At 36.3% G+C, this 25,055-nt stretch overlaps 1 protein-coding gene across 1 annotated transcript; it reads left to right on the top strand.

Moving 5' to 3' along the window:
• Positions 1–4,167: 4,167 nt before the first annotated feature.
• On the top strand, positions 4,168–16,129 carry LOC149836476 (uncharacterized). The gene is made up of 5 exons (XM_090005374.1): positions 4,168–4,287; positions 4,445–4,528; positions 11,825–12,423; positions 14,504–14,679; positions 15,404–16,129. The coding sequence occupies exons 2-5, from the start codon at positions 4,507–4,509 to the stop codon at positions 15,867–15,869; spliced, it is 1,263 nt and encodes a 420-aa protein (XP_089861500.1). The 5' UTR covers positions 4,168–4,287; positions 4,445–4,506; the 3' UTR covers positions 15,870–16,129.
• The last annotated feature ends 8,926 nt before the right edge of the window (positions 16,130–25,055 follow it).

Below are 25,055 nucleotides of genomic sequence, written 5' to 3'. Positions count from 1 at the left end.
TCACCTATATGAGTGTAGAAATATAAGCCATTTCTTATGAGAATTGACAATTCTCTAGAGCACTCATGAATCCAGGAAAGCACAAGGCTCTAAATGTGCCAACATGAAATCCACACAATTGAACTTTTGAAAACATATATATGATTGAAAAACTCCGTTAACAATATAAGAGCTAAGTTCAAGGTAAGTCCACTTAGCACCTTGATTAATTTAGGTTTTCTTTCAAAAAGTGAGGGTTCAAGTCTTGCAGACACTCTCACTGATGCATAAGTTTCTATGCAAGTCAAATATATTTTAAAACTAGTGGGAGATGTTTAGAAAAGTTTTAAAATTAAAATCTTGGTGATTTTGTTTACTTACAAAAGTGCCTTGAAAAAGTTTAGTTCCATATCTAAGAGAGAATTTTTTTTCAAGACGTTTAAATAGAGAGTTTGTTATCTATTCTTTACTTTGGTAAGCCTTGAGTCTTTAGGTGGTTTGCGAACGTTGTTGCGCATCGTGCAGCAACAAACGCATCGTTTATGTGTGTGCAAGGGTGCTTGAGGCACAATGTGGCATTTTGATGACGCACTTTGCACTTCGCATGCTCGTAGCGGTGCGAGGTGCATATGAGGCGCAAATGTTCGTTTTGACTTTTCAGTTTTAAGATATCTGGCCGTTTGAAAGGTTTTAATAGCATTTATATTGAGTTTATGGCGCTTTGTGGCTGTTGGACGGTTTTGAAGGCCTTTGATTGACAAACAAAGGTGAGTGATCGTTCAAGGACCTTTTCATCATATTTTCAAATTGTCAGGATTATGATCATTAATCTCATTTATCTCAAAACGTTTTGGCTTGGCTAGTCTATAAATCTCTTCATTTTTCGTCTTTTGGATCATCAGAATTTCTGACTCTCCAGTTTTCTCATTTCTTTCTTCCCGGTTTGGCTTGCAGAGTTCATGTGTGAGAGAGGTCATCTCTTCTTGCAAAGCAGTGACTCTCTTGAAGTTCAAGACTAGTTGTATCCTGGGAACTCAGTCGTAACAAAACCCTTTTCGCATCTTTGAAATTCCTGAAGTGGGGTGATTGAAGTTCTAAAGATAGCGATCTTAAGAACGTGCCTCTAGGCTTGAGATCTCTTTTTTGAAATCCATTTTATCATAAGGTTGGAATAACATTGAATGCTTCCCCTTTTATAGTGATAATATTTCTGTTTTTGTATTTTCAATTTTATTATGAAATCTTATGAAGTCTCTAAATTGCCGAAGAACCTTTTTTTTCAAAGGCAAGCAGGGTGGATAAGCTGTTACAGATGTAAGTAGTTGAGGTTCGGGTCTGTTCGAGTCCATTTAGTTGGAGTCGGGCAACAAGAAAGATTGATGTTCAGCTAAAATAATACAACTATACCATCCAAAAGGTGGTGTCAGCTTTGGGTCAATTCAAAGACATCTGCTATTATTGGATGCTTGTCCATGGGCACCTGCAGTTCGACCTTTGCTGCTGCCCCCCCCCCCCCCCTGTCCACTCCCTTGATTCACTTGGCTACATCCGCCCCTACCTAACAAAATCATTTATTTCATGTAGGGGTGTCAACGGGTCGGGTTTACCAGGATCAGACCCGGACCAAACCTTATAGGGTCTGGGTATGGTAACAAATAAGAAGACTCAATTAATATTCGGGTCCAGATTTGAAGGTCTGATTAATACATGGACCCGGGTATAGTTTGTGAAATTTTATACCAGATTCGGGCCCGGCCCGAGTTTCGATTAAGACCTGTAATTTTTCAATGTAAAAATGATAAAAAAAAAATACCGGGTATGATCTGGATCTGGGTCTGGGTATGGGTATGGTTTCTCTTATAGTATACCTAATTAGACCCAAGTTTGGATCCGATACCATACCCAAAAATTTGGTTAAGTCTGATTCCACCTGGGTCCAAACCAAACCCAACCAGTTGACACCCCTAATTTCTTGTAACACTTTTGAAAGGCACGCATCTTATAAATGAGCAGGGCCATATTGGATTTAGAAATGAAGAGATTAGGGGTGTCAACGGGTTGGATTTACCCGGACCCGACCCGTACCAAACCATATAGGTCTGGGTATGGTGATAAATAAGAAGACCCGATTAAGAATTGTGTCCGGACCTGAAGGTCCGATTAATATATGGATCTGGGTACAGTTTGTGAAATTTTATATCATACCTTGGCCCGACCTGAGTTCCGATTAAGACCCTCAAATTTTCAATGTAAATATGATAAAAAATAATATATTACCGGGTATGGTATTTGGATCTGGTCCATGTACTTCTTATTGGGTCTGAGTGTGGTTTCTCTTATGGTGGCTCTGATTAAACCCAAGTCCAGACCCCATACCATACCGGAAAATCGAGTACTAGTCTGGTTCCACCTAAGTCCCAACCAAACCCGACCCGTTGACACGCATGAAGGCGTCGACTGAGATATAGCTGCATGGTTTGTTCACACTATCATAAACAAAAAGGATCTCGGAGAAGACCTAGTGTTTGGGCCCGAATACTTTTCCAGATACTCGAGCCACACAAAACACATAAAAGTAGTTGTGTGTGTACAGATTTTCCGTGTTTTGTGTGGCCTGGCTGCTTTGTAAAATACTGGGGTTCGATCACCTGACCACACACCAAGGGATCTTGTGTTCGAATCGTACATGGGATATCTCAACTTACCTATCCAATAAAAGAAATGAAAAAAAGAACTTATGCCACATGAACATGTTATTTGGGACACCATATCTAGGGGACATACCATGATACTTGTGCACGCCGTGTGTTATGTCACGAGACATTTATGACATATTTATGATTTTAATGGTTTTTATACTTCATTGTTAATAAACATATTTTTGTATGATATCAAAAATGTGTCAAAAAAAAAAAAAAAACATGCCTTGGTGCCATGCTTTTCATATTGGGTCCGTTTCCTATCCATGTCCATATCCATACTCATATACTCATGTGAATTGTGAGATAGGGAGTGACAAACGAAATAAAGAGACAGTCCTTTTAGTGGGGATTTTGAAAATTTGGAAATGACAAGGGCATGTGGGCATTTGAGGTTGAAAGTAAGGATGAAGAAGAAAACTAAAGAAGGCAAGCAATGTTGTCGGTATCGGACCTGTATCGTTTGACCAACGATTCAGGTGAATCGACCGGATACTGATTCTCAAGTGAATCGTTCTGAATTGGCCAACAAAATAATTAAAAAATATTATGTGTCAATCAGAACGTGACATTTGTTAAAGATATTAAAATAATATTAAAAATTTTGACTTTAAGTTATTTTTTATATTTATTAAAAATAGCCGATTCAGGTCAGTATCATGTTGATTTTCTGGCGATATGATATGTATCGGACGATTCAGGCCGATACGCACCGATACTGACAACACTGCCAAGGGCTGCTTTGGATTTTGGAAGTTCTACACCCATTGACGCTTACGTAATGATTTCTTTAAATGTGGTATTATTGGATATTAAGATAGGAAAATAGCAAGAGACAAACGGTAAACCGTTACATGTGAAAACCGACTCGATATTGACTCATGGCTCGGACCATGAGATGTATCGGATTCCTATTCAACCATAGATGTTGGCTGGTTCAACTTGCCTTTGCACTAACATAGGTTTAACCAATAGCCCGACTTGGATGGTGCAAAGTCATGTCTCGAACCACTCTAAACACTTATTGACTTGTAAACATCTCGCCAATCATCAGGGAGGCTATCTTAACTTAGGTTCAGCAGGGTTTAACCAATAGCTGCAAAAGCTCCGACCTAAAGCACATGATAATCTTAGCCCAAACATAACAAAAAGAAAAATGGACCTAAACCTGGGCTCGAGCTATGCCCATTGTTGAGCAGTTGAATGCATGCCTCGCTCGATTTCAAAACCAGCATTATGTTGGGTTAGGTCAGCTTCATTTGTTACCTTACAACCGATGCTTAGCTTAGTCAAAGCACATAGGCATGTGAGAGTTTGCAAGCGTTGACTGGGTTCATTCCCCACTTAACCTAACCAACACAAACAAACCCAGTCCTCAGTTTCCTAATTCCGATTCGATGATCCGATCCGAACTCATGAGAATCCTCATCTCCGATACGGTCCACCTGCTGGAGAATGATTAAAAACCGATAGAAAGCAAAACCAGAGCGTGGGCCCCACCGTCTCTCTCTCTCTCTCTCTCTTCTAGTTGTTCGTCTCCTTTTCTTCATCCAACGCCAAAACCGTCTCATGTGATGCGATCGATCCCTTCCCTCTCCAAATTGGACATGTAAGAAAGTGGATATTTTCCCCTTCTTCTTCCTTTCTTTATTGTTATTCCTTTCCCCCCAATTGGTAGTTTCAATTCTGTGGTTGCAAGTTTCTACTTTGATCTCTCTCTCTCTCTCTTGATCGACCGACTAAGGGTTTGTTTTATGATGGGTCAGGAGGGGAGATCTAGAGAATTGCGTGACATACCTAATAGAAGATCATAGCTTCAAACAGGACCATGATTGAGGAAGAGAACATTGGTAAGATTTGAGCACTAAGCCATACGATGGTGTTCTTATTATGTTATTCAAATTTTTTTCTTGGACTTTGTTTTTTGGTTGATTTTCAGTTTTCGGTGTGACGTAGAGGGGTGCAGAGAAGGAAAAAATTATAGGGTTTTGGAGATGGGTGTTGGGGGTTAATGGTATCTTGAACGGATGGCTTGTGGGTGTTGGTCGTTTGTGTGTATTTGGTTGTGCAGAGGAAGGAAGAGGGGCAGTTTGAATGTGGATCGTGTATTTTTTTGGGTTTTTCTTTTTTTCTTGAAGCCCTTTTCGAATAATTGAGTGTTTCTGAATGGGGACACGAACCTTACTCACTCTTATGCTTCATTGGAGACGATGGAATGTGTTTTACCGCTTCTAAGCCTTTGATCTATTAGAAATACCACTTACAATATTTGATCGTCTCTTTTGGTTGTTGCATGCGATCCTTGTATGCCAACTGGGAGCATTTTGTCTCTGTCTTTGTTTTGGGGGTGGAAGGTTCTGATAATCACGAAACTTGATGAAGAATTCAAGCAGGTTCTGAGTACTCTATTTGAATGCTATTCAAAATAGAGTACAAGGTTATGTGCATGTTTTGATGTTATTGAGGGCTATCCAGATATTTGAACTATAGATTTTTAGTTATTAAAATTGGAAATTTACCATGTTATGTTGGTGCGGAAGTTCTCATCTGGCATCGTGAGAGATGCTTGTCCTGGTTATGATTTTTGGCATTTTTTGTTTTAATTCTTTCTGTTCAATGTATTAATTTCATAGGGACTCTTATTTTATATTTGGGTAATTTCCTAATGAGTGATCTTGGTTTTTTCTTCTGGGTTTGGTTTTGTTCCTACACCTGAATTTTTTTAGGAATAGTTTCGCAAAATGTTTTTATATTGCATAATTTAGGACTGGCACATGTGCAACAATTAGTGTTTGAAAGTGCATGTTTATGACTTGATGGAGCACTAATGAAGGATTCACAGTCGAGATGTTACTCAAATTGCTTGGGATTTATGGGGAAATGCATGTCCTGGATGATTTTCCTGCAATGAAGGTTGATGCAGGATAAATGTGATTTGCATTGCTCGGTTGCTTCCTGTTGCTATAAAGAAGTAATTTTAGTAATATGTTTTTGTTTAGATGAGAAACTTGTTTAGTGCACATCTTCCCTGGTAACTTTGTGAAGGGGATCTTTACTTGGAGGATCTGCTTCTATCAGGAGTAGTTTTATTCAGTAGGGGAGGGAGAATGGCAATGTACCCTTTTGCTGGTTGTGAATTTAAGTTGGTGGTAGATGGTATCCTTTTATCAGTTTCTTTTATAGTAGAACAGCGTCTTGAGAGGGAGGTATTTGTTTTCGTCATACGATGACTGGGTTTCTCTGTTGGAGTTGATATATTGTTAGGGATGCTGTTCAGGGACAATAATATTGTGAAGCCTGACTAGGTTGATTGTCTTTGTGGAATTGGAGACACGTCACATGTTTTTTTGCTTCTTCAGTGATTGAATAACATGGTGTTTTTTGACTTAGGAAAGTTGTGTTTTCCACCTGAGGTTTGTTTTCCCCACATTCATGTCCATGGCTTTGTATTCATTCACACTTTTGAAGACACTAAAGGGGCGTTTGAATGTGTGTCCCGCGTGTCATGTGGGATACTGTCCTCGTCAAACTGTGGATGCGCAGACATGCTGTTCCGCCCATCCGCGCATCCTGCGGGACGTGTTCTTTCATACCGACCATTCCCTGGGACAATGTGGACAGGGATGGGGATGGTATTCAAATAAATAAATAAATATGTCCCAGGGGACAGTGTGTTCTGTCCAAGCTTGGACAAGCAGTCAAACACCCCTAAGTACCCATTTGAATCCATGGACATAGGAAGGATGTCAAGGCAGATTTAGCTATACCCCCTGTTTTTTGTTTTCTCTATTGTTGGTATCCAATATAATGGGGTAGGTGTAAACAATATAAACTTCCTCCTGCTCCTAGCAACCCAATTTTCTCTTGTGGATTGTTGGCAAATACACACACACATAATATATTTCTGGTTTTGTTATAACAGAGACACTCCAATCCCTTCTTGACCATGCCTTAGGTTTTCCTCATAGTTGCTAGGGCAAGAAGTGGAAGTGGGAAGAAATGCGGGAAACAAGAGTGGAAACCGACATTTAAATTTTAGGAGGATTCAGTAAATGTGAAGCAAAAATGAAATGATATCGGGAATTTTTTAGGAAGAGAAATAGGATTTGTGTTTGAAGTGATGGGGAAGTGAGAGGAGTAAGAAAAAAATGTTTAATAAATGGGTATTATTTAAGCTACTTGCTCTAGGAGTCCCAATTACTCGATCCCATGAATCCTAATTCTTGAATGTTACTGAAATTCTTGGCCCCTTCCTATTCATTTTAGGAGGCTGCTTCCTGTTCTCAATTCAGGTTTTCACCTAGGTGATTCTTGTAACAATGGTTTTCCCCAACTCTTTGGATCCAAATATGCTTTAGGTAGATCCACTTGTTCCAAATATCCTCAAGTCAATGCTTTGTTCTTACAAATACGCCAGAAGACTTTGTTCTTAGAATGCAATATGTCAAAAGATTTATCTCCTTTTGTTGATAGTCCCTAGTTAAGTATCATTTTTCAAGTGTTTATTTTTGTTAAGATATTTTGGAGTATGTTGCTTGCCCCATTGGACTTTTATTTCCTTGTTTATCTGACATTTTCTAATACTTAAGGGATTGTATACTCGCCTAAGATGGGACGAGCTTACTCAGGACTGAGATTGGTACAACAGCTCTGTTAGAAAACAACGGGTTCGATAATGAACCCATAAATGCACACTAAAGGTGCAAATACACAAACCCACTAAGGGGCAACCAAAAGCACATAAAGTGCTTAACCCATAAACCCACAATGGGGTTAAGCCAAAAGGCTAAAAGAATATCTATTTATTATGAAAAATAGGGTAAAAACCCTTTTACAATGGAGCTAAAGCTCCCTCAAGAATGTTGAATTACAAGGGGGAGACCCCTATTTATAATACAAGAGAGGCGCCACATAGGGAGCTCCCAAAGGAGTCGTTGGGAGCCCCCAACAGTCACATTTGTGACCGTTGGGGGCTCCCCAACGACTCTTTTGGAGAGCCTCCCTAGGTGGCGCAAACCACAAAAATAAAAAAAAGGAAAAAGGAAAAATAAAAGAAAAATTACAATCATATTCCAAATGAAATATGCGTAAAAACAAGTGAAATGACTAAACTACCCCTATAGCTAATAATAGAGAAATATATATTTTATATATATAATTAGGAAGATACATATACATATATACCATATATGTATATGTATCATCCTTTATATATATATATATAATTACAATGATTGAAGAATACATTTTAACAAGCTCATTACATATATAAAAAAAATCTATTCTGGTACTGAGCTATGGTATGATATGATGGATATGCACCCGTGTTTGCGTGGATCTAGCCACCAAATATTGTATTTACTGTAAAGGTGTTCAGGGTAGTTTCTTTACCATGTTAGTAGGTTTAATCATTTCTAATGTCACAGTATTCACTTTTCATGATAGTAAAAAATCGATGGCCCACAATTCAAAAATGGCTCAAAACATTAATCATTTCTAATATGTCACAACATTCACTTTTCGTGATAGTAAAAAATCGATCGCCCACAATTCAAAAATGGCTCAAAACATCATGTTGGATTCGACTTTAACACATGAAAATAGTAAATAGAACAGATTTAGCTTTTGTATATTAGATCAATATAGACTAAGAGTGTACTATCATAAGTTATGGTGGTTTCATACCATAATAGATGGTGTGTGTGTGTGTGTGTATAATGGCAGACATAAAATTCTGTGAGAAGCCATATGTATGGCTTACGGCTTAAAGGAGACCTTTCATATCTTTCGATAATTCACCCTATGGTATGGGGTCAAGAATCCATAATTAGTGATTTTCTTTTAACCCTTATAGCACCCGATTCTTCAACCTTTTTCATGCTCATGTCACGTTGAGGAAGAGAAAACTGCAAATTCCAATCAAATTTGTTGTAATCAATTAGTTAACATGTTGGTTAACTATATTATGAAACACGGAAAAAATCATTGGCTTACCTAACTTACAGTAATAGAAGTATATGTCCTAATATGTGACTTGCTATTATGTTGACTAGCAGGCCCTGACTCACCCTCTGTGGGAAGACTCATTCATTTGGATTGACATGAGGGTCTAACTATATTGCATCCTGGGATCACTAAGGGTGTGTTTGCAAGCACCTGAGAAAGCACCACTTTCTCAGGTTTCTGAGGAAAGGAAGCTAAACCAAACCACTTTCCTTAGGTGCTAGCAAACTTGAGAAGGCACAGCCTGGGAAAGTGATGGATGGTTGATGATTTCTTACCTAGAAAAGTGGGCACCACTTTCTCAAGAATGGAATTTCACACATTCTCATGTGGATAGCTGAGACAGTTGCAAACATACCCTAAGATAATAGAAAGGAACATTTCCATTGCTTTCATCGGCCTATCTATCTATCTATATAGGGAAGGGGGGCCATCCAACCAAAGGAAGGTAAAAAATTTACAAGCGATGATAATTGACGGTGTTCCTTCTCTAACGATCAAGTTTTTCATTGATCGGAATTTACATATTGGATTTTTTTCATTCATTTAGTGAGCGACATGTTTTGGATTATGAATTGTCGATGTTTAGATGCGTTTTCGAAAGCGACGGCCCACAATACTTTGTATTGTAAAGTTTTAAATGCATTTTGAGTCGTCGATTTTTCACGTTTCGAAAAACATGTCTATATATCATAAAGTCTTCGTGTAAAGCATATTTCTTACTAAATAAATTATAAAGAACAAATATATGAGGTCCGATCGATGAGATGCTCAAGCATTGGATAAGGGCAGTCGTCCAATCAGCATTGGTTGTAGATTTTCGACCTTCCTTTGGTTGGACGACCCCCTTAGTTATCAAAGGCGATAGGCAGTGCCTAGCGGTGATCCCCTAAAAAGACTGGTCGGGCTAGTCTGTACCCCAATTAAAAAAAACACACAAAAATATGTAAACAAACTGCTAAAATTAATAACAAACATGTATACAACATAAAGTCAATCAACAATAAGCAATAAACAAAACACATGTCGTTGAACATTGTAAAGCAATTATATTAAATAACATGCTCAAAAAAATTAAGAATAAATGAACAATTGAATAAAAAAACCATACAACTAACAATGTGAATAAAAAATATACAAAAAATAAAATCATGTATACAAAAAAATGAACAACAATAAACATAAAATAAGCAATAGACAAATAAGAAGAATAAATAAACAATTGAATAAAAAACCCATGCAATTGACAATGTAAATAAAAGGCAACTAAATAATTTAAACACAATTAAAGCCTTAACAATATTAAATTCACATCCAAGTCATAATTCATAACTGAACTATTGATAGTTCACAATAATTAAAGACATCACGTTTAACTGTCTCATATGCTAATCTTGATCTCTAAACTGTAAAGATCCTAAAACTAAACTATATAGGTCAAGAATTAGGACAAAAAATCCTCATTGTTGCAATATGGTAATATATTATATATATATGTGTGTGTGTGTGTGTGTGTGTGTGAAGTGTGAGTCGTGAAAAAGATAAGAAAACATATAATAATTAAGACAAAAAAAATATAAATAAAAAACAATACACACAAAAATTATACAATATATACATATACATAATTACATATGGTCATATATAATATATGGTTATAATATATTAATATATATAATTATATATATTTACATCAACATCTGTGTGCATCAACATCTGTGCGTGTGTGAGAAAAAATACAGAACAAATAATTAAATATACATACATGATATATATATATATATATATATATATATAAAACTGAAAAACATAAAATATAGAAAAAGGGAAAAAGGAAGCAAAAATATGAAGAAGAAGAAAAAAAGGATAAACAAGAAGAAAAAAAAAAGGAGGGAAAAAGAGAAGAAGAAAACTGAGAGAGGGATAGAAAGAGCAAACCGAGAGAGAGAGAGTGAAACTAAGAGGTGAGAAACCGAGAGACAGAGAAAGTGTCTGTTCTAGTCTTCTTCTTCTTACGAAAGGAGGAAGGACGAGAGAGAGGGGTGGGGGAGGACTACACCATTCCCCTTTTATACTTTCCCTTGGAAAAGTTAAAAAAAGGACAAAACTATCCTTAAGTCTAGTTGCTAACAGCCTAGGCAGCACTTAGGCGATAAAAAAGGATCCCACCGCCCAAACCCAAAAGCCCAGGCGGTGGGGCTGCGCCTTATATATATATATATATATATATATATATATATATATATATATATATATATATATATATATATATATATATATATATATATATGTACATCTGGATAAACTTAAAATATTGCAACATTATGCAATATTTGTTGATATTGCATTGCCAATCCATTTCTCTTCAATTCTGGCATATTTGGCTATCCTTTTTGGATATTAGGTTGTTTGTTTGGTTAAAATATTTGGGTAGAACCTAAATGTTTGAAATGAAAGGAGATAACATCTGCTGCTTCTTTCTCCATCTATCATTGTCTTCGAAAACAAACTACTTGGTCCTCCTTAAAAATAGGAAATCACCTCTCTCTCTTTCTCTCCATACACGTCCAAATATGTATACTATCACTATAATTAAGTATTAAATATTCTTACTTCAAGAACAACAAGGTCACAATTTTAGAATATTTGTATATTCTTGTTCAAATAACATCCAAGTGTACCCTAAAATTATATATTATATGTTATGAAACAAATGAATGAGGGTGTGCCTTTTCCTTAGCATCAGGTATTTGAGGTGGTGTCTTTGATGGTGCACCATAACAGAGTGAGGGGGGGTCTGCCCTTTACTTTTAGCAGTGTATCTTCACTCTCTTTGACCTGACTATACTGAAAGGAGGAAGTGTAGCTTTTCTCTTTTTAATATTCAGTTTTTTTATGTAAGAAAAAATCTCTTCTAGCCATGTTGATTGACTCGGGGGCTCGATCTCGGGCTTGACTAGTTTGATAAGGATGTTAAGTTTGGAAACTTTATTTTGTTCCAAGAAGCTTAGGTTGATTTGTATTGTGTAGGGTCTCTTGTTCAATATAAGGGGCAGTCAAAATATTAATTGAAATACAAATGTTACTGAAAAATATTGTATTAATTGTGTAACAATTTGGTTATATATTTTTTCTGACTGCAGGAAAAATGCAAAGGAGCCATGTGGCATCCTTATCAAGCCTGCAGAATAAGATATTTAACTGCAATCTTCAAGGCAGTAGCAATGCAGGCGAACTGCCTGAACTCAAGGATGAGCCAGGAAGGGTGCTATCAGCTGAAAAGTCATTAGGTAATGGGACTATTGCACCACCAAATAATGGCTATTGGAGACCTACATACCAGCAAGATGTTTTTGCATTGTCAAACTTGCAAAATGATTTTTCGAAGGTTCAACTGAACCAGTGGCATGCCTTCCAGGAGAGCTGTTTTTATCCATTCACTAGGGAATGCCCTTTTCCAATGGAAAGTAAAATAGAATATCTGCCTTACATGATGCATCCTCCAGGTTATCCACAGGAAGTTCAGTTTCAAGAATTTCAGTACTTTGTGGTCATTGATTTTGAGGCAACTTGTGACAAGGATAAAAATCCTCATCCACAAGAGATTATTGAGTTTCCAGCTGTTCTGGTGAACAGCTTCACTGGGCAGCTGGAAGGATATTTTCAAACATATGTTCGACCTGCTTATCATCAGCATCTGACAGATTTCTGCAAGGAGCTCACAGGCATCCAGCAGATTCAGGTTGTTTATTCTTCTCACAAATTTGTTTTTATTTTCATCTGAGGTCTTGTACTCTTTTCTCATTTTTGTTATTGCAGTCACCTGTTCTCGTGCTTTGTTTTCATACACGTTATGATACTATGCAGGTTTAGGTGTCTTAAATATTAAAGCCATTTGTGTTCTCAGTCACTTTTATGTGCATGCTCCAAATTTTCTTTCATGGCAGGATCTAATTGTACATGCATTTTTATGTGGAATACCTCCGTTCTGAAATTTAGTGTTGCAGCTGTATTTTCTTCCTTGTAGGAATCAATGTTGCTTTTAGTCCGACTCTTATTTTTCATAAAACAGGTTTTGTGATTATGATCGGAAGACTTTCAAAGACAAGGCATTGCATCATATAAAAGGAGTTAGGGAAGGTCTCCACTTCGGCACTAGCATGCATGTAATCATTTTCAAATAAAATACTTGGAAAGGATTTGCTGGTATGATATATTTTTTGTGCCTTGTTTATTCTTCTTATGTTAGTGTTGGAAATTCAGTCCAGTAATTTTTTTTTTCATAAAACTCATATCTGAACTTATGGTTTACTTTCCTCCACTAGCTGTGCTCTAGCATGGCATGTGATTTTTTGTTCTGAAGTAATGCCTGCTTTCTTCCACTAGCCTTGTAATGAGGTTTTCTTATGGTAGTCAGTGATTCTCCTTTGCAATACTGAGGTTTTCTCATGGTAACTCTTTTTGTAAAAATCAGTGATTCTCCTTTGCAAATTATACTGTATATGTCTTCTGGAAAAATGTGTTGCTTGTGTCATAAATTGCTTACACATGCCATTGATGAGATCTTAAAAGGTGCTTAATCATTTATAAGTATCTTGTCACCACACGGCAACAAATTTGGCACTATGCATTTGTAGAATGGATTCCGTTTATCCTCAAAAAACTGAAAGTGTTGGGAGGCAATGGTATAATTTGGAGTTCTCACTTGAGGCCAGGTGAAGGCATTATAGAGTGCTGTCCTAGTATCTACCTTTTTCTTCTGTTTCTGTGTTTATACTTATGTTTTTTCTTTTAGCATTTTCCTTCTTGATTGGTTATTTTAACGGATGCTTTTGAGGCTAATAAAGAAAATTTATTAGATTGACAAAATTTCTGGTGTCTGTTTCTCTTTATTTCAATTGTGGCTATAAAAAGATAGTTCCTTTTATATATATTTTTGATCTGTTTGTTGTTCTGCGGCATAAGGATTACATTAACCAGACTTGGACCATACCCGGTAAAATAATATTTTTTATGTTTTTTACATTGAAAAAATTTGTGGATCACTGGATCTTAATCTGAACTCAGGTCATACATGGATCTGTTCTGAAATTTCGCAAACCATACCCGGCTTCATATACTAATCAGATCTTGTGTGTCCAACCCAAATTCTTAACCGGACTACCTTCTTTATTACCAAACCTGGATCCTATCGGATCTGGTACAGGTTAGGATCGGATCATACCTGGCCGATTACACCCCTACTTTTAATGGCATCTTTAGTCATTGTTTGAGGATTGTTCCGTTTCATGTTTGACTGTTTCTTCATGTTGTTGTGGTTTTTGCCTTTTGTGTTTATGATGCCAAGTGGCAACCGACAAGGTCTCATTTCTTGGAGGGACTGAGGTAGGCTGAAGTGCATAATGCCTGCAATCTTTATTGCTGGATTTCCAATTTGATATAATCTTGGAAGTTTGACTTCATGATAAGAGTGTTTTGGTGTGTTTAGGCTTGTAAACCAGTTAAGCAATACAGTGTCCATTTTTTAGTGCTTTGCTGGAGAGTTAGGATATGTAGGGCCAAGTCAGAAATATTTGTACCGTTTTGTGCTTTTAAAGGCAACTTACCATTACTTATTGCCTGTTCTATTGTTGCATACAGTTTTTAAAGGTGACTTATCGTTACTTCTTGCCTGTTCTATCATTGTATAGAGGTTTTCTGTTAAATTGTATTCTTTAAAAATAGAATTTGTAGCCATTTTTTAACTTTGTATTTACAGTTGTCATGTCTATTAGAGCATCAATATGTGGTCGATTTTTAATTTAACCAAAGTTTGTCATCAGGTGGACAGAGGTGTTCCTTTGGGTGAAGCACTACTTATGCATGACAAGTGGCTGGAAGATCATGGAATCAAACATACAAATTTTGCTATAGTGACATGGTCTAATTGGGACTGTCGGGTTATGTTAGAATCAGAATGCAGATTCAAAAGGATAAGGAAGCCTCCTTATTTCAACAGGTTATGATGCTATATTTATGAATCAAATCAGTAATCAATCTTTGTTTGATGTTGTTTATATTATGATTAGCTTTTTTCCTTTTATATTGAAAGTAAGAGCTCCATCTTAATGCATTTGATTGTCATGCTAAACTAAATAATTGTTGTTTTTCATCCGTGGTGCTAAAGAATCTGGTAGACTCCTTGTAGGGTCATAGAAAAAAAAACTTGTACCATTTCCATGTTCTATAGTTCGAGACTTTCCAAACATTAGAGTGTGCATTTTACTGCACTTGAATGACCTCTCAACCTCTCAGTATAGTTGGATATGGTTTTGGACATTTAAACATGTTCATCCATTTTAAGGATTCATATTGAGCAAATCTGTTTTACGTGTTCAGCTGTTGGTAATAAAGCAATTTTCATTTATATCTTAACAAGTAGCCCCGATAAACCTGCAAGGGACAAGATCTTTGTCAGCATTTTTTGGGAAATCCACTTTTGTTGTATGGATGGCATTAGATTGGGGCTTGATCTTAAGATGGTAATACACTTCACACCGAGCTTCTATTCGGAATGCTTGTGATTTGTGAGGCTAACATAATTGATGGTCCTGCTGGATGCCTTTCGAGTAATACTGCTATGCATTCAATGGGTTGTACCCATGATTTTAGCATTCGGGAGAGACAATTTGATCCAAATCTTTGCTTGAAATTGAATGGAACTGCTTGGGTCTTATGAACAGGTGGATCAATCTAAGGATTCCATTCCATGAAGTGTTTGGTGATGTCCGCTGTAACCTCAAGGAGGCAGTCCAGCTGGCTGGGTTAACTTGGGAAGGCCGTGCACACTGCGGCCTGGATGATGCTAGGAACACTGCCAAGTTGCTTGCCAATCTCATGGGGAGAGGGTTCAGGTTCTCAATAACAGACTCCCTGATGTGGCAAGCACCTGAACATTCCCTGCAATGGCAGTCCCCTGAGCACTCAAGCCTGGGCTACCAGAAGATGAGACAAACACCAGCTATCTTTCCGTTCCATCCTTCTGTTGACTTTGGCAAGGAGAAGCGCAAGTACTGCTACTGTGGTGTGAAGACCACTAAGCGCATCATCAGGAAGCCCGGACCGAAGCAAGGGAGTTTCTTCTTTGGGTGCGGGAACTGGACTGCTGCAAGAGGTGCTGCCTGTCCATACTTTGAGTGGGCTTCCTGAATATGATTAGTGGTGATTCTCTACATGTAAAAATTGCCTAGGAAGGGAAATCAGTCATGCAATAATTTAAGTGTAAGTGCTGCAGGATGCTTAGATTCCCTGCTTAAGCTATGGTAGGCTTGGTTTTCCTAGAGACTTCAGCTTCTAACCTGTAACTGACTTCTATTGACAGTTGAAGGTTAACAAACATGCTTAGACATTATATATTTATCTCAACTATGTGAGATTGGTACTTGTTATAATACTTCAATTGGACTCAAGTTTGTGTTTGCTCATTTACACGTGCACACACATATTTTTATATATGTGCATGGAATCAACTCGACAGCTAAACTAAGGGCAAATATGCAATTGTTAGAATATATATATATATATATATATATATATATATATATATATATATATATATATATATATATATATTCTTATTTACACAGTCTAAGGGTATTATGGTCTTTTGACCATTGTATAGGTGTAGCCTCTTGAGGAGTCAAGGGCATTCTTGTCATTGACAATTATAACATCTATATAATTGTTGGGAGCTCCCAATGGCTAGATTTCTAGCTGTTGGCCAACAACTATATCTTGGAGCTCCTCACTCTCTCCTGTGCATAAATATGGGTCTTTGACCCCTTTGTATTTAATGCATTTGGTATGCATTTTCAAGTGAATAAACATAATTTTTATATCGTTGTGTGTTCTTTTAAGCCCTTAGTGGCTATTGTGCTTTGCGTTCTTTGTGAGATTTATATTGGTCTTTTGTTTGAGGTGTGTGAAGAACACTTGATTTCATTACATGGTATCAGAGCTATTGTTTTTTTATCGTGATAGAAGCAAGCTCGTGTGGATGTGAGATCATTGACTCATATTGCCCAAAAGAATTCTGCTTTCATTCTCTTGTTTTTCGTTTTTATTTTTTTATCTTTCTCTCTTTTTCTCTTATACCTACGGAGGATGAACAAGAAGTGATCACCATCGTACCTTTGAGGCTTAATGACTCAAACTATGTGATGTGGGCATCTATGGTAAAACACAAGATTTGGGAAGAGGGCCTATGTGGTTTGGTGGATGTATTCGAGAAGGAACCAAACCTCGTTCTCACCAAGATTGAAAACAACAAAGAAATTGTACTTCAAGGAGACCAGATGAATAAAGTGACTATGAAAAAAGATAGGAGTGAAAGATGGATCATTCCAAAATCATGGGATGACTCATTAATAGATAAAGAAATGTTCTAGCTTTAAAAAAGTTTGAATTTGCTAGTGATGCTTGAAAATACCTCCAAGATATGTATTCTTTAAGAGATATACCTCATATATGTAATTTTAAAAAAAAAAGATCCATGTCACAAGAAGATATGAGCATAAGAGAATATTGCAATGCTCTATCTCTCTTTTGGGATGAATTGACTCTCTTAGAGCCTAAGTGGCATTGCTCACTTGACATTGAACTCTGAGAAAAATAAATCAACTCGAAACATTTGTATCATTTCATAAATGGGCTTAGGCCCTAATTTGAAGAAACTAAATTGATCCTTCTTCATAGAAGATGTGCTCCTTCCATAGTAGAAACTTTAGAAGAACTAATTATGAAAGAAAATAAATTAAAAAAAACTTTATCTATCAAAGAAAAAAATTAGTGCTTTCTATGTCAAGACCCGAAAATCATACAAAAGCATATAGGTCTCCTCACTTTGGAAAATGCCGAAATGACTATGAAAATAGTCCAAGTGAGTATGAGAAGAACTCAAATGATTATGAATGAATTTCTAGTGATTGAATACAAGAGTAGTAAGATAATATGCTACTTTTGTAAAGAATCAGACCACATCAAGTCATTTTTCTCAAAAAGGAGAAATGAAAAGAAGGTGACCTTTATGGGAGCATCAAGCGAAAAGAGTGGCGTAGATGAAGGTTCCAGGAATGTATTATTTGCTTAACTTATGAAAATCCTTCAACCACTAATCAAAGGTCAACCTTCCTCTCTTCCCGATATGGTCGTATCAACGTGTGTAGGCCCTGGTAAGAACTTTTGGATTCTTGATTTTAGTGCCTCTTTGTATATGACTCCAAATGAGTCCATACTATCCAAATATTTAATTAACTCAAATGATTCTTATGTTTCAACTGCCGATGAAACTTCTTTAAAAATTAAAAGTTTGGGTATTTTTTAAATATTTCTAAAAACAATAAAATTTTTTATGTTCCAAACATTTGAGTAGTACCCAAACTTAACTTAAATATCTTATCGGTTTCTCAAATTACCAACCATGTGAGGTTACATTTTTATCTAATGATTGCTTGGTAGAGAATCTTCAATCCAAGATGCTGATTGGGCGAGGTCATAGAGGAGGAGACCTCTACTACATGGACAACTTGGAACTATCAAATCAAATTTTTTATAGTTTTGTTGAAAATAAAAGTATTGAACATTGGCATAAGAGATTAGGACGTCCAAGTATGTCAAAAATGTATTTTTTCTTGAAAATTTTAATAAAAATGATGACTTATGAAGATTGCATACTTGAAAAAATACAATCTCCACCTTTTGAAAATAACCAATTTATATCTAAAAAACCTTTTGAGTTAATACATTCATATGTATGAGGACCGACGCTGATTATGTCCAAAGGAGGAGTTTCCTATTATGTAATTTTTTTATGATTATAGTAAGCACAGATGAATTTACTTTCTTAGACTCAAATCCGAAGTATTTGAATGTTTTCAAAAATTTTATAGTTATATTAAAAATCAATTCAAAACATCCATTAAAATATTTTGATCCAATTCCTGAGAAGAAATTTTGTCAAAAGATTTCAAAAGCTTTCTTGATCAACAAGGTATTACTCGTAAAAAATCTTGCCCTTGCACCCCACAATAAAATGGGTTAGCTGAAAGAAAGCATCGGCATATTATTAAAATCACTAGGACTCTTTTAACATCCAAAAAGGTTTTGGGCCGAAGCCGCTCTTATAACAATTTACTTAATCAATAGAATGCCTTTCACTATTCTGGGAAACATTTCTCCTATTGAAAAACTATTTAAAATTCCTTCCGATTATTCAAGATTAATAATCTTTAGGTATAAATATTTTGTTCTTTCAAACAAAAATGATAAACTTTTCCCTAAAGCCATTCATTGTGTTTTCTTAGGCTATGCCAAAAACAAAAAAGAATTTAGGTGTTATGATATTGAAAATGACAAGCTTTACGTCTCAAGAAATGTAACTTTTCTTGAAAATGAAAATGGTTTAAAAAATTAAGTCTAAAAAACCATGTGAGTACTCTTTTTTGTTCGATCTAATGAATGGGCATAATAATAATATTGATAAAAGTAATAATGTTGATATAAATGAAAGTAGTGATATTTATGATATGCATGAGAGTGTCGATGGTAACATTCATGATGATCATGAAGGTGATATGCCTATTGTTGAACCTCACAAAGATCTTCAAACATATTCTCATCATACACAAGGCCAACCATCATGCGCATTGGAAAGATATACCCAAAGTCAAGACTTAGATCAATATAGTCTTAGAAGATCTACAAGGATATCTCAAGCACCTAAAGGGTTTATATCTTATGAGTCGTTTGAACCCCATTATATAACTTATCTTATGGTCATACATTCTTACGTCGAGTCCTCTTACTATAATGAGGCAAAAAATCATCATAAATGAATTGAGGACATAAATAATGAATTAAAAGCCTTAGAAAAGGCCAAAACTTGAAAAATTCAATGATTACATATAAGAAAGAAAACCATAGGATGTAGATGAATTTTATAAAGTTAAAATCAAAAGTGATGAAATACTAGAAAGGTATAAAACTAGGCTATTTGCTAAATGGTATAGTCAAGAATATGAGATATAGTATGAAGAAATCTTTCTCAAGTAGCTAGGATGATCACAGTTTGAACTCTCGTCACCATAGCATCTATTAAAAAAACTAGTTTAGCTTTCAAATGAATATCAAAAATGCATTTTTAAATCGAACCCTTAATGAAGAAGTCTATATGAAACCTCCACCCAAGTAGGTTTTGCATATGAAAAAGTTCTTCGATTATGAAAAGCCTTGTGTGGTTTAAAGCAAGCTCCTAAAGCTTGGTATGATCGATTTTGTTATGTAATGGTTCAACTCGGTTTTAGATCTTGTTATACTGATACTACTTTGTTTGTTAAGTCTTCTGATGTAGATATAGTTATCTTACTCTTCTATATGGATGACATGATTATCATATGATGTGATAAATATAGAGTTAGTCATATCAAGGATGTTCTAAAAAAGAACTTTGATATGACAGATCTTGGTTTTATTCGATATTTTCTTTGGATAAAAGTTGCTTACTCACCTAAGAGTACTTTTTATCTAAAACTAAATATGCAGCCGAGATAGTTGAAAAGTCGGGCCTTACAAATGAAAAGAGGGTGGACACGCCCGAGGTCATCAATGTTAAGATGAAAATAGATGATGGAGAACCTCTGAAAGATCTCACTCCATATCGCCAAATGATTGGTGCCTTATCTTACATTTTTATTACTCGTCCTGATATTGTTCATGTTATTAATATTGTTAGTCAATTCCAACACTCGTATAATACATATGAGTGTTTGATGCAGTGCACGTCGGAGGAGGAGTGAAGACAGATGCCCACCGTGAATTGGTGTGGCTCAACTTTTATTAATCTCAACAAGTTTCAATATTCAGGGAAAAAAAACACAACTAACAAGGAAATAAAATGGTAAACAGAATGCAGGTAACCAAGAATAATCAAGAGCAAAAAAAGAATGACGGCTGAAAACTTTTTCTATCCCCATGCAACCCTAGGAGAGGGCCTTTTAAAGGCTATTACTGGACTCGGGTCGCGGGTCCAGGCTTGGACCCAAACCGTGATCCGGGTCAACTTCCATCTGTTGCTGGCTCTGTGATGTGCGAACTCCACCACGTCTGGAGTAGGTGCGCAGGTGTACCTCCCTACGTCGCGGCTCCGTACCTGCAAGGGGGTCATACACGTGAAGTCGGTCATCTGCTCTTTGTGGCGGATCGGGTGACACGATGGGTCCAATCGGGTCCTGCCCTGCATCAGTGTTGTAATGCAAATAGTTATATATGTTAAAAATACTATTAATCATGGTTTATTTTTGTCATCCTCATTTTCATTAGATGTTATTGCATATACTGACTCTGATTGGGGAGGAGATGTAAATGATCATCGCTCAACCACTGTTTTTTGTGTTTACGTAAGTGATTCATTGATATCTTCGATGTGCAAAACACAACAAAAGGTGTCCTTATTCTTCAAATATTGTGTCATGGCCACTACAACTTCCGAATTAGTGTGGTTGTGACAGTTACTCGAACATTTGAGAGTTTTTATATCCGCCTTCAAAGTTATGATATGATAACAAGAGCGACATTTATATCACAAACAATCATACATTTCATTAGCGAACAAAGCATATCGAAATCGATTGTCATTATATTTGTGAAGAGTTCCTGAAGAAGACTGTCACTTTACCATATGTGTTATCTGAGTATCAATTGACCGACTTCTTCACTAAGGCACTACCATCTTCCATATTTCAGTTTTTTCTTGGCAAACTCTTGGTTGTTGTTCCGTAAGTTTGAGGGAGGTTGTTAGTATATATATATATATATATATATATATATATATATATATATATATATATATATATATATATATATATATATATATATATATATATATATATAGTCTATCGGTATTTTGATTTTTTGACCATTGTATAAGTGTTGCTTCTTAGGGAGTCTTTTTTGCTTTTATTTTTCTCTTTTTGTGTACATTGTTGTATTGTCAAGGGCATTCTTGTCTTTGACAATTACAATAATATAGTTGTTGAGAGCTCCCAACGGCTAGATTTCTAGCTGATAGGGAGCCCTCAACAAATATATCTTGGAGCTTCACTCCCCCTTGTGTATAAATATGGGTCTTTGACCCCTTGTATTTAATGCATTTGGTATGCATTTTTAAGTGAATAAACATAATTTTTATACTGTTGTATGTTCTTCTAAGCTCCTAAGTGGCTGTTGTGTTTTGCCCTCTTTGTGGGATTTGTATTGGCCTTCTGTTTGAGGTGTGTGAAGAACACTTTATTTCATTATAAAATGCCCTGTGATTCTTGGATTTTCTCAGCTTCCCATGATTGCAAATCACAATTCGGGCACTTTCTCATGTTAACTGAAACATGATAAAGTGTTAGTTGTGATTCTGATTTGAGAATGCTTCTCCCTTTATTCCTGTGGAAGCGGGTGACAAGGCCAACTTTGTGACCAACAACATCCCACCTGTGATATAGCTTTTAGATTCTCTCCTGTGATTGCTCATCCCACCTGTGATCAAATCTGACGTGCTCTAGTTAACTAACCGCGCATATTGAGAGAAGATATTTGCATACGTACTTGTAGTGTATATCAATGATATATGGGATGTTGCAACTTGTGACTGTTATTGGTGTTCAGGCCCTCTTATGAAAAGTAGCGTTGGAAAAACATTCTTCTGGCATTATGAGAGGGAATTTTGGTTGTATGGAGTTGCATACTATTTGGTGTATTTGCAGTTGATGGAAAATGACAAGAAACTTATGTTGATGTACTTTTAGTTTAGAGCATTTAGATTTGCAAGTGATGCTGCAGCTATTAGTGGTGTATTTGAGAATTTATTTCATATATTTATTGTTTTAATATTAATTTTTTTTTTAAGAAGGGATAATGCATTAGCATGTTGGAAAAATTAAGTGTTACAAGGCAGCAACAAGCGATGAGATATCACTTGCTGTAACCGAAAAACAGAGAATAAAAGCAGATACAGTCTGATGATTTCGAATAGACTGCTGCAGAATCCAGCCACTGCAGAGAGAGAGAAAATGAAGCTTCCTATCAGTTCAGCTGAAGACAAAAAAAGCCCTAGGGACCGAGTGAAGCTATAGGGCACTATCAAAGAATACCCTGCAATCCCCAATCCATCTCAAGTCCTGCTTGGGCCATTTGCAACACTTTGTCAGCAACTACTCATCTTAGATTGGCAATGAAGTAGCAGACCTATTTACCCCTAGCCAATCAGCTTGGATGTTAGGCCGTTTACTAAGATCTTTCAATTCCCACTTAAGCTGCTAAAGAATGACTTCCAGATCCATTGCCATTCCCTTGAAAATCTGTTGGTTCCACTCAAGCCAAATAAGTGTTCAAGCCATCAATATCCAAGCACGCCATACAAAAAAGCCACTGAGAACCATTTGAGTGCATGTGATGTGCAATCAACACCTCACGCAGGAATGAGATGCTATCCCAATATGTAAAAATATCATGCCAAGTTCGATGTAGTAGGGTGCGAATGAAGATACATCTCCAAAATAAGTGATGAGTGGACTCTTCCTCGTACAAACGTAACAAACACCAACTAGCAAGATGAAAACCTTGCCTCTTAAGTCTAAAGTCGGTGTTGACGTTGTTGAGAACCAACCAGCTCATAAGGGAGCCATGATAAAGATGGTGAGCCAAAAAAACAATATAATGACGACGCCCAAAATAGTCCATTACTAGCGAGAGGCCACATCCTCTCTGCGAAATATGATAGTTTTGTAGCAAAGCCATAAGTTCAGTCTACCTTTGAAAAACCAAATATGCCAAGTTTCTTCTTAGGACTATATCCCACACCTCCTCTCTACTCAACCAAAATTCACATTCCTTTTCATATTTTGCTTGGGTTGCGGCATATAGGTTAGGAAAATTGTCTCTTAGCTTCACTTTCCTGCACCAAACGTCTTGCCAAAACAACGTTCTCAAGTCATTACCAACTTTGACTCGGGCCACCAAATTAAAATGGTTTAAAGACGCTACCCAACCTTTCCAAATCTTGGATCCCTTTTCTCATTTGTAATTTTCATGCCAACTTTATGACCAACTCGTCAAATCATATTTTTCAGAGAATATTAAACCAAGTAGTCCTTTTATAGAAATCCTCCATAGCCATTTAGCAAGGAGAACAATATTGAATCTCCCAAAATTATGAATTCCCAAGCCCCCATTTCTAAGAGGCCGAGAAATGAAGGACTAATTAAGAGGTGCTTTAGAGTTTTCCTCAATAGATCCTTTCCCAAAAAAAATCTTTGAAACAATGCATTTATGTGATTTTCAACTTTCTTAGGGATCTTGAAAACTTGTAGGAAGTGCAATGCTATGAAAGAGATATTGAACTGAATAAGGTTGATCCTTCCCACTCTATAGAGTAATTGAGAAGCACAAGATTGAAGCTTTTGGCAAATCTTGTCCTCAACTACACTCCAATGAAATTCCCTAAAAACCCTAAATGAAGAAGTAAACTGAGATATTTCGTAGGTAAAGTTTTAGAATCATAATTAAAAATAGATGAAGCCAATCTTTGTGAGACAATGAAGTGGTCATTAAGCACTAAAATTTGACACTTTTCTTCGTTCATATGAAGGCCGAATATTTCAAAAAAGCATTTTAGGACCACTCAAAGTGCCCACAAGTTTTTTTCGAAGCTTCACAAAACATAAGCAAGTCATTTGCAAAGAATAAGTGAGATATAGAGATCGATGCTGACACTTTGCACTCCTTGAAGGCTCCTCCCTCCTCCGCATGAGAAAGCATCACGGAAAGTGCCTTCATAGTCATGATAAAAATGAGAGGTGAAAAAGGGTCTCCTTGCCGCAACTCCCTTTTTTGTTTGAAAAGTCACCTCTTTCTCCATTTAGGGAAACCACTATCTAAGATGTGGAGAGTAACCCCTATCATTTGTAAGCAAGATAGAAAAAGCCTCCAATCTAATGAATTAAAAGCTTTTTCGAGATCGGTTTTAAGAATAAAAGATGGTGTACCTTGGGCCTTTATGGAATAGATTGGCTCATGTGCAATGACACACGCAACATGAATCTAATGAATGCACTTTAGCTATCGGAAATGAGATGTCCAATGACGCCCTTATTCTTTTTGCCAAAAAAATTTAGATGATTTTGTAAGTGGAGTTTAGTAAAGAAATAGGTCTAAACTGTCTAATATCATCGGCATGCGTATCTTTCAAAATAAGAATAATGGTAGAACGACCCATGACATTCGGAATTAGCCATTTGAATGAAACTCCACCATTATTTGAAGATCATCTTTAATAAATTTCCAAACATGCTT

Source organism: Nuphar pumila, chromosome 5, assembly GCF_984573655.1.
Source record: "Nuphar pumila chromosome 5, dmNupPumi1.hap1.1, whole genome shotgun sequence".
Lineage (NCBI taxonomy): Eukaryota > Viridiplantae > Streptophyta > Magnoliopsida > Nymphaeales > Nymphaeaceae > Nuphar > Nuphar pumila.
The sequence above is the reverse complement of the archived record's forward strand: the minus strand, read 5'-3'. Positions and strand labels throughout refer to the sequence as shown.

Bases quoted from the DNA above. Each gene is read 5' to 3' on its own strand.
- LOC149836476 (XM_090005374.1), top strand. From the start codon at position 4,507: ATGATTGAGGAAGAGAACATTG. The intron at 4,529-11,824 runs GTAAGATTTGAG...TTCTGACTGCAG, and splicing joins GATTGAGGAAGAGAACATTG to GAAAAATGCAAAGGAGCCAT. The intron at 12,424-14,503 runs GTTGTTTATTCT...GTTTGTCATCAG, and splicing joins CAGGCATCCAGCAGATTCAG to GTGGACAGAGGTGTTCCTTT.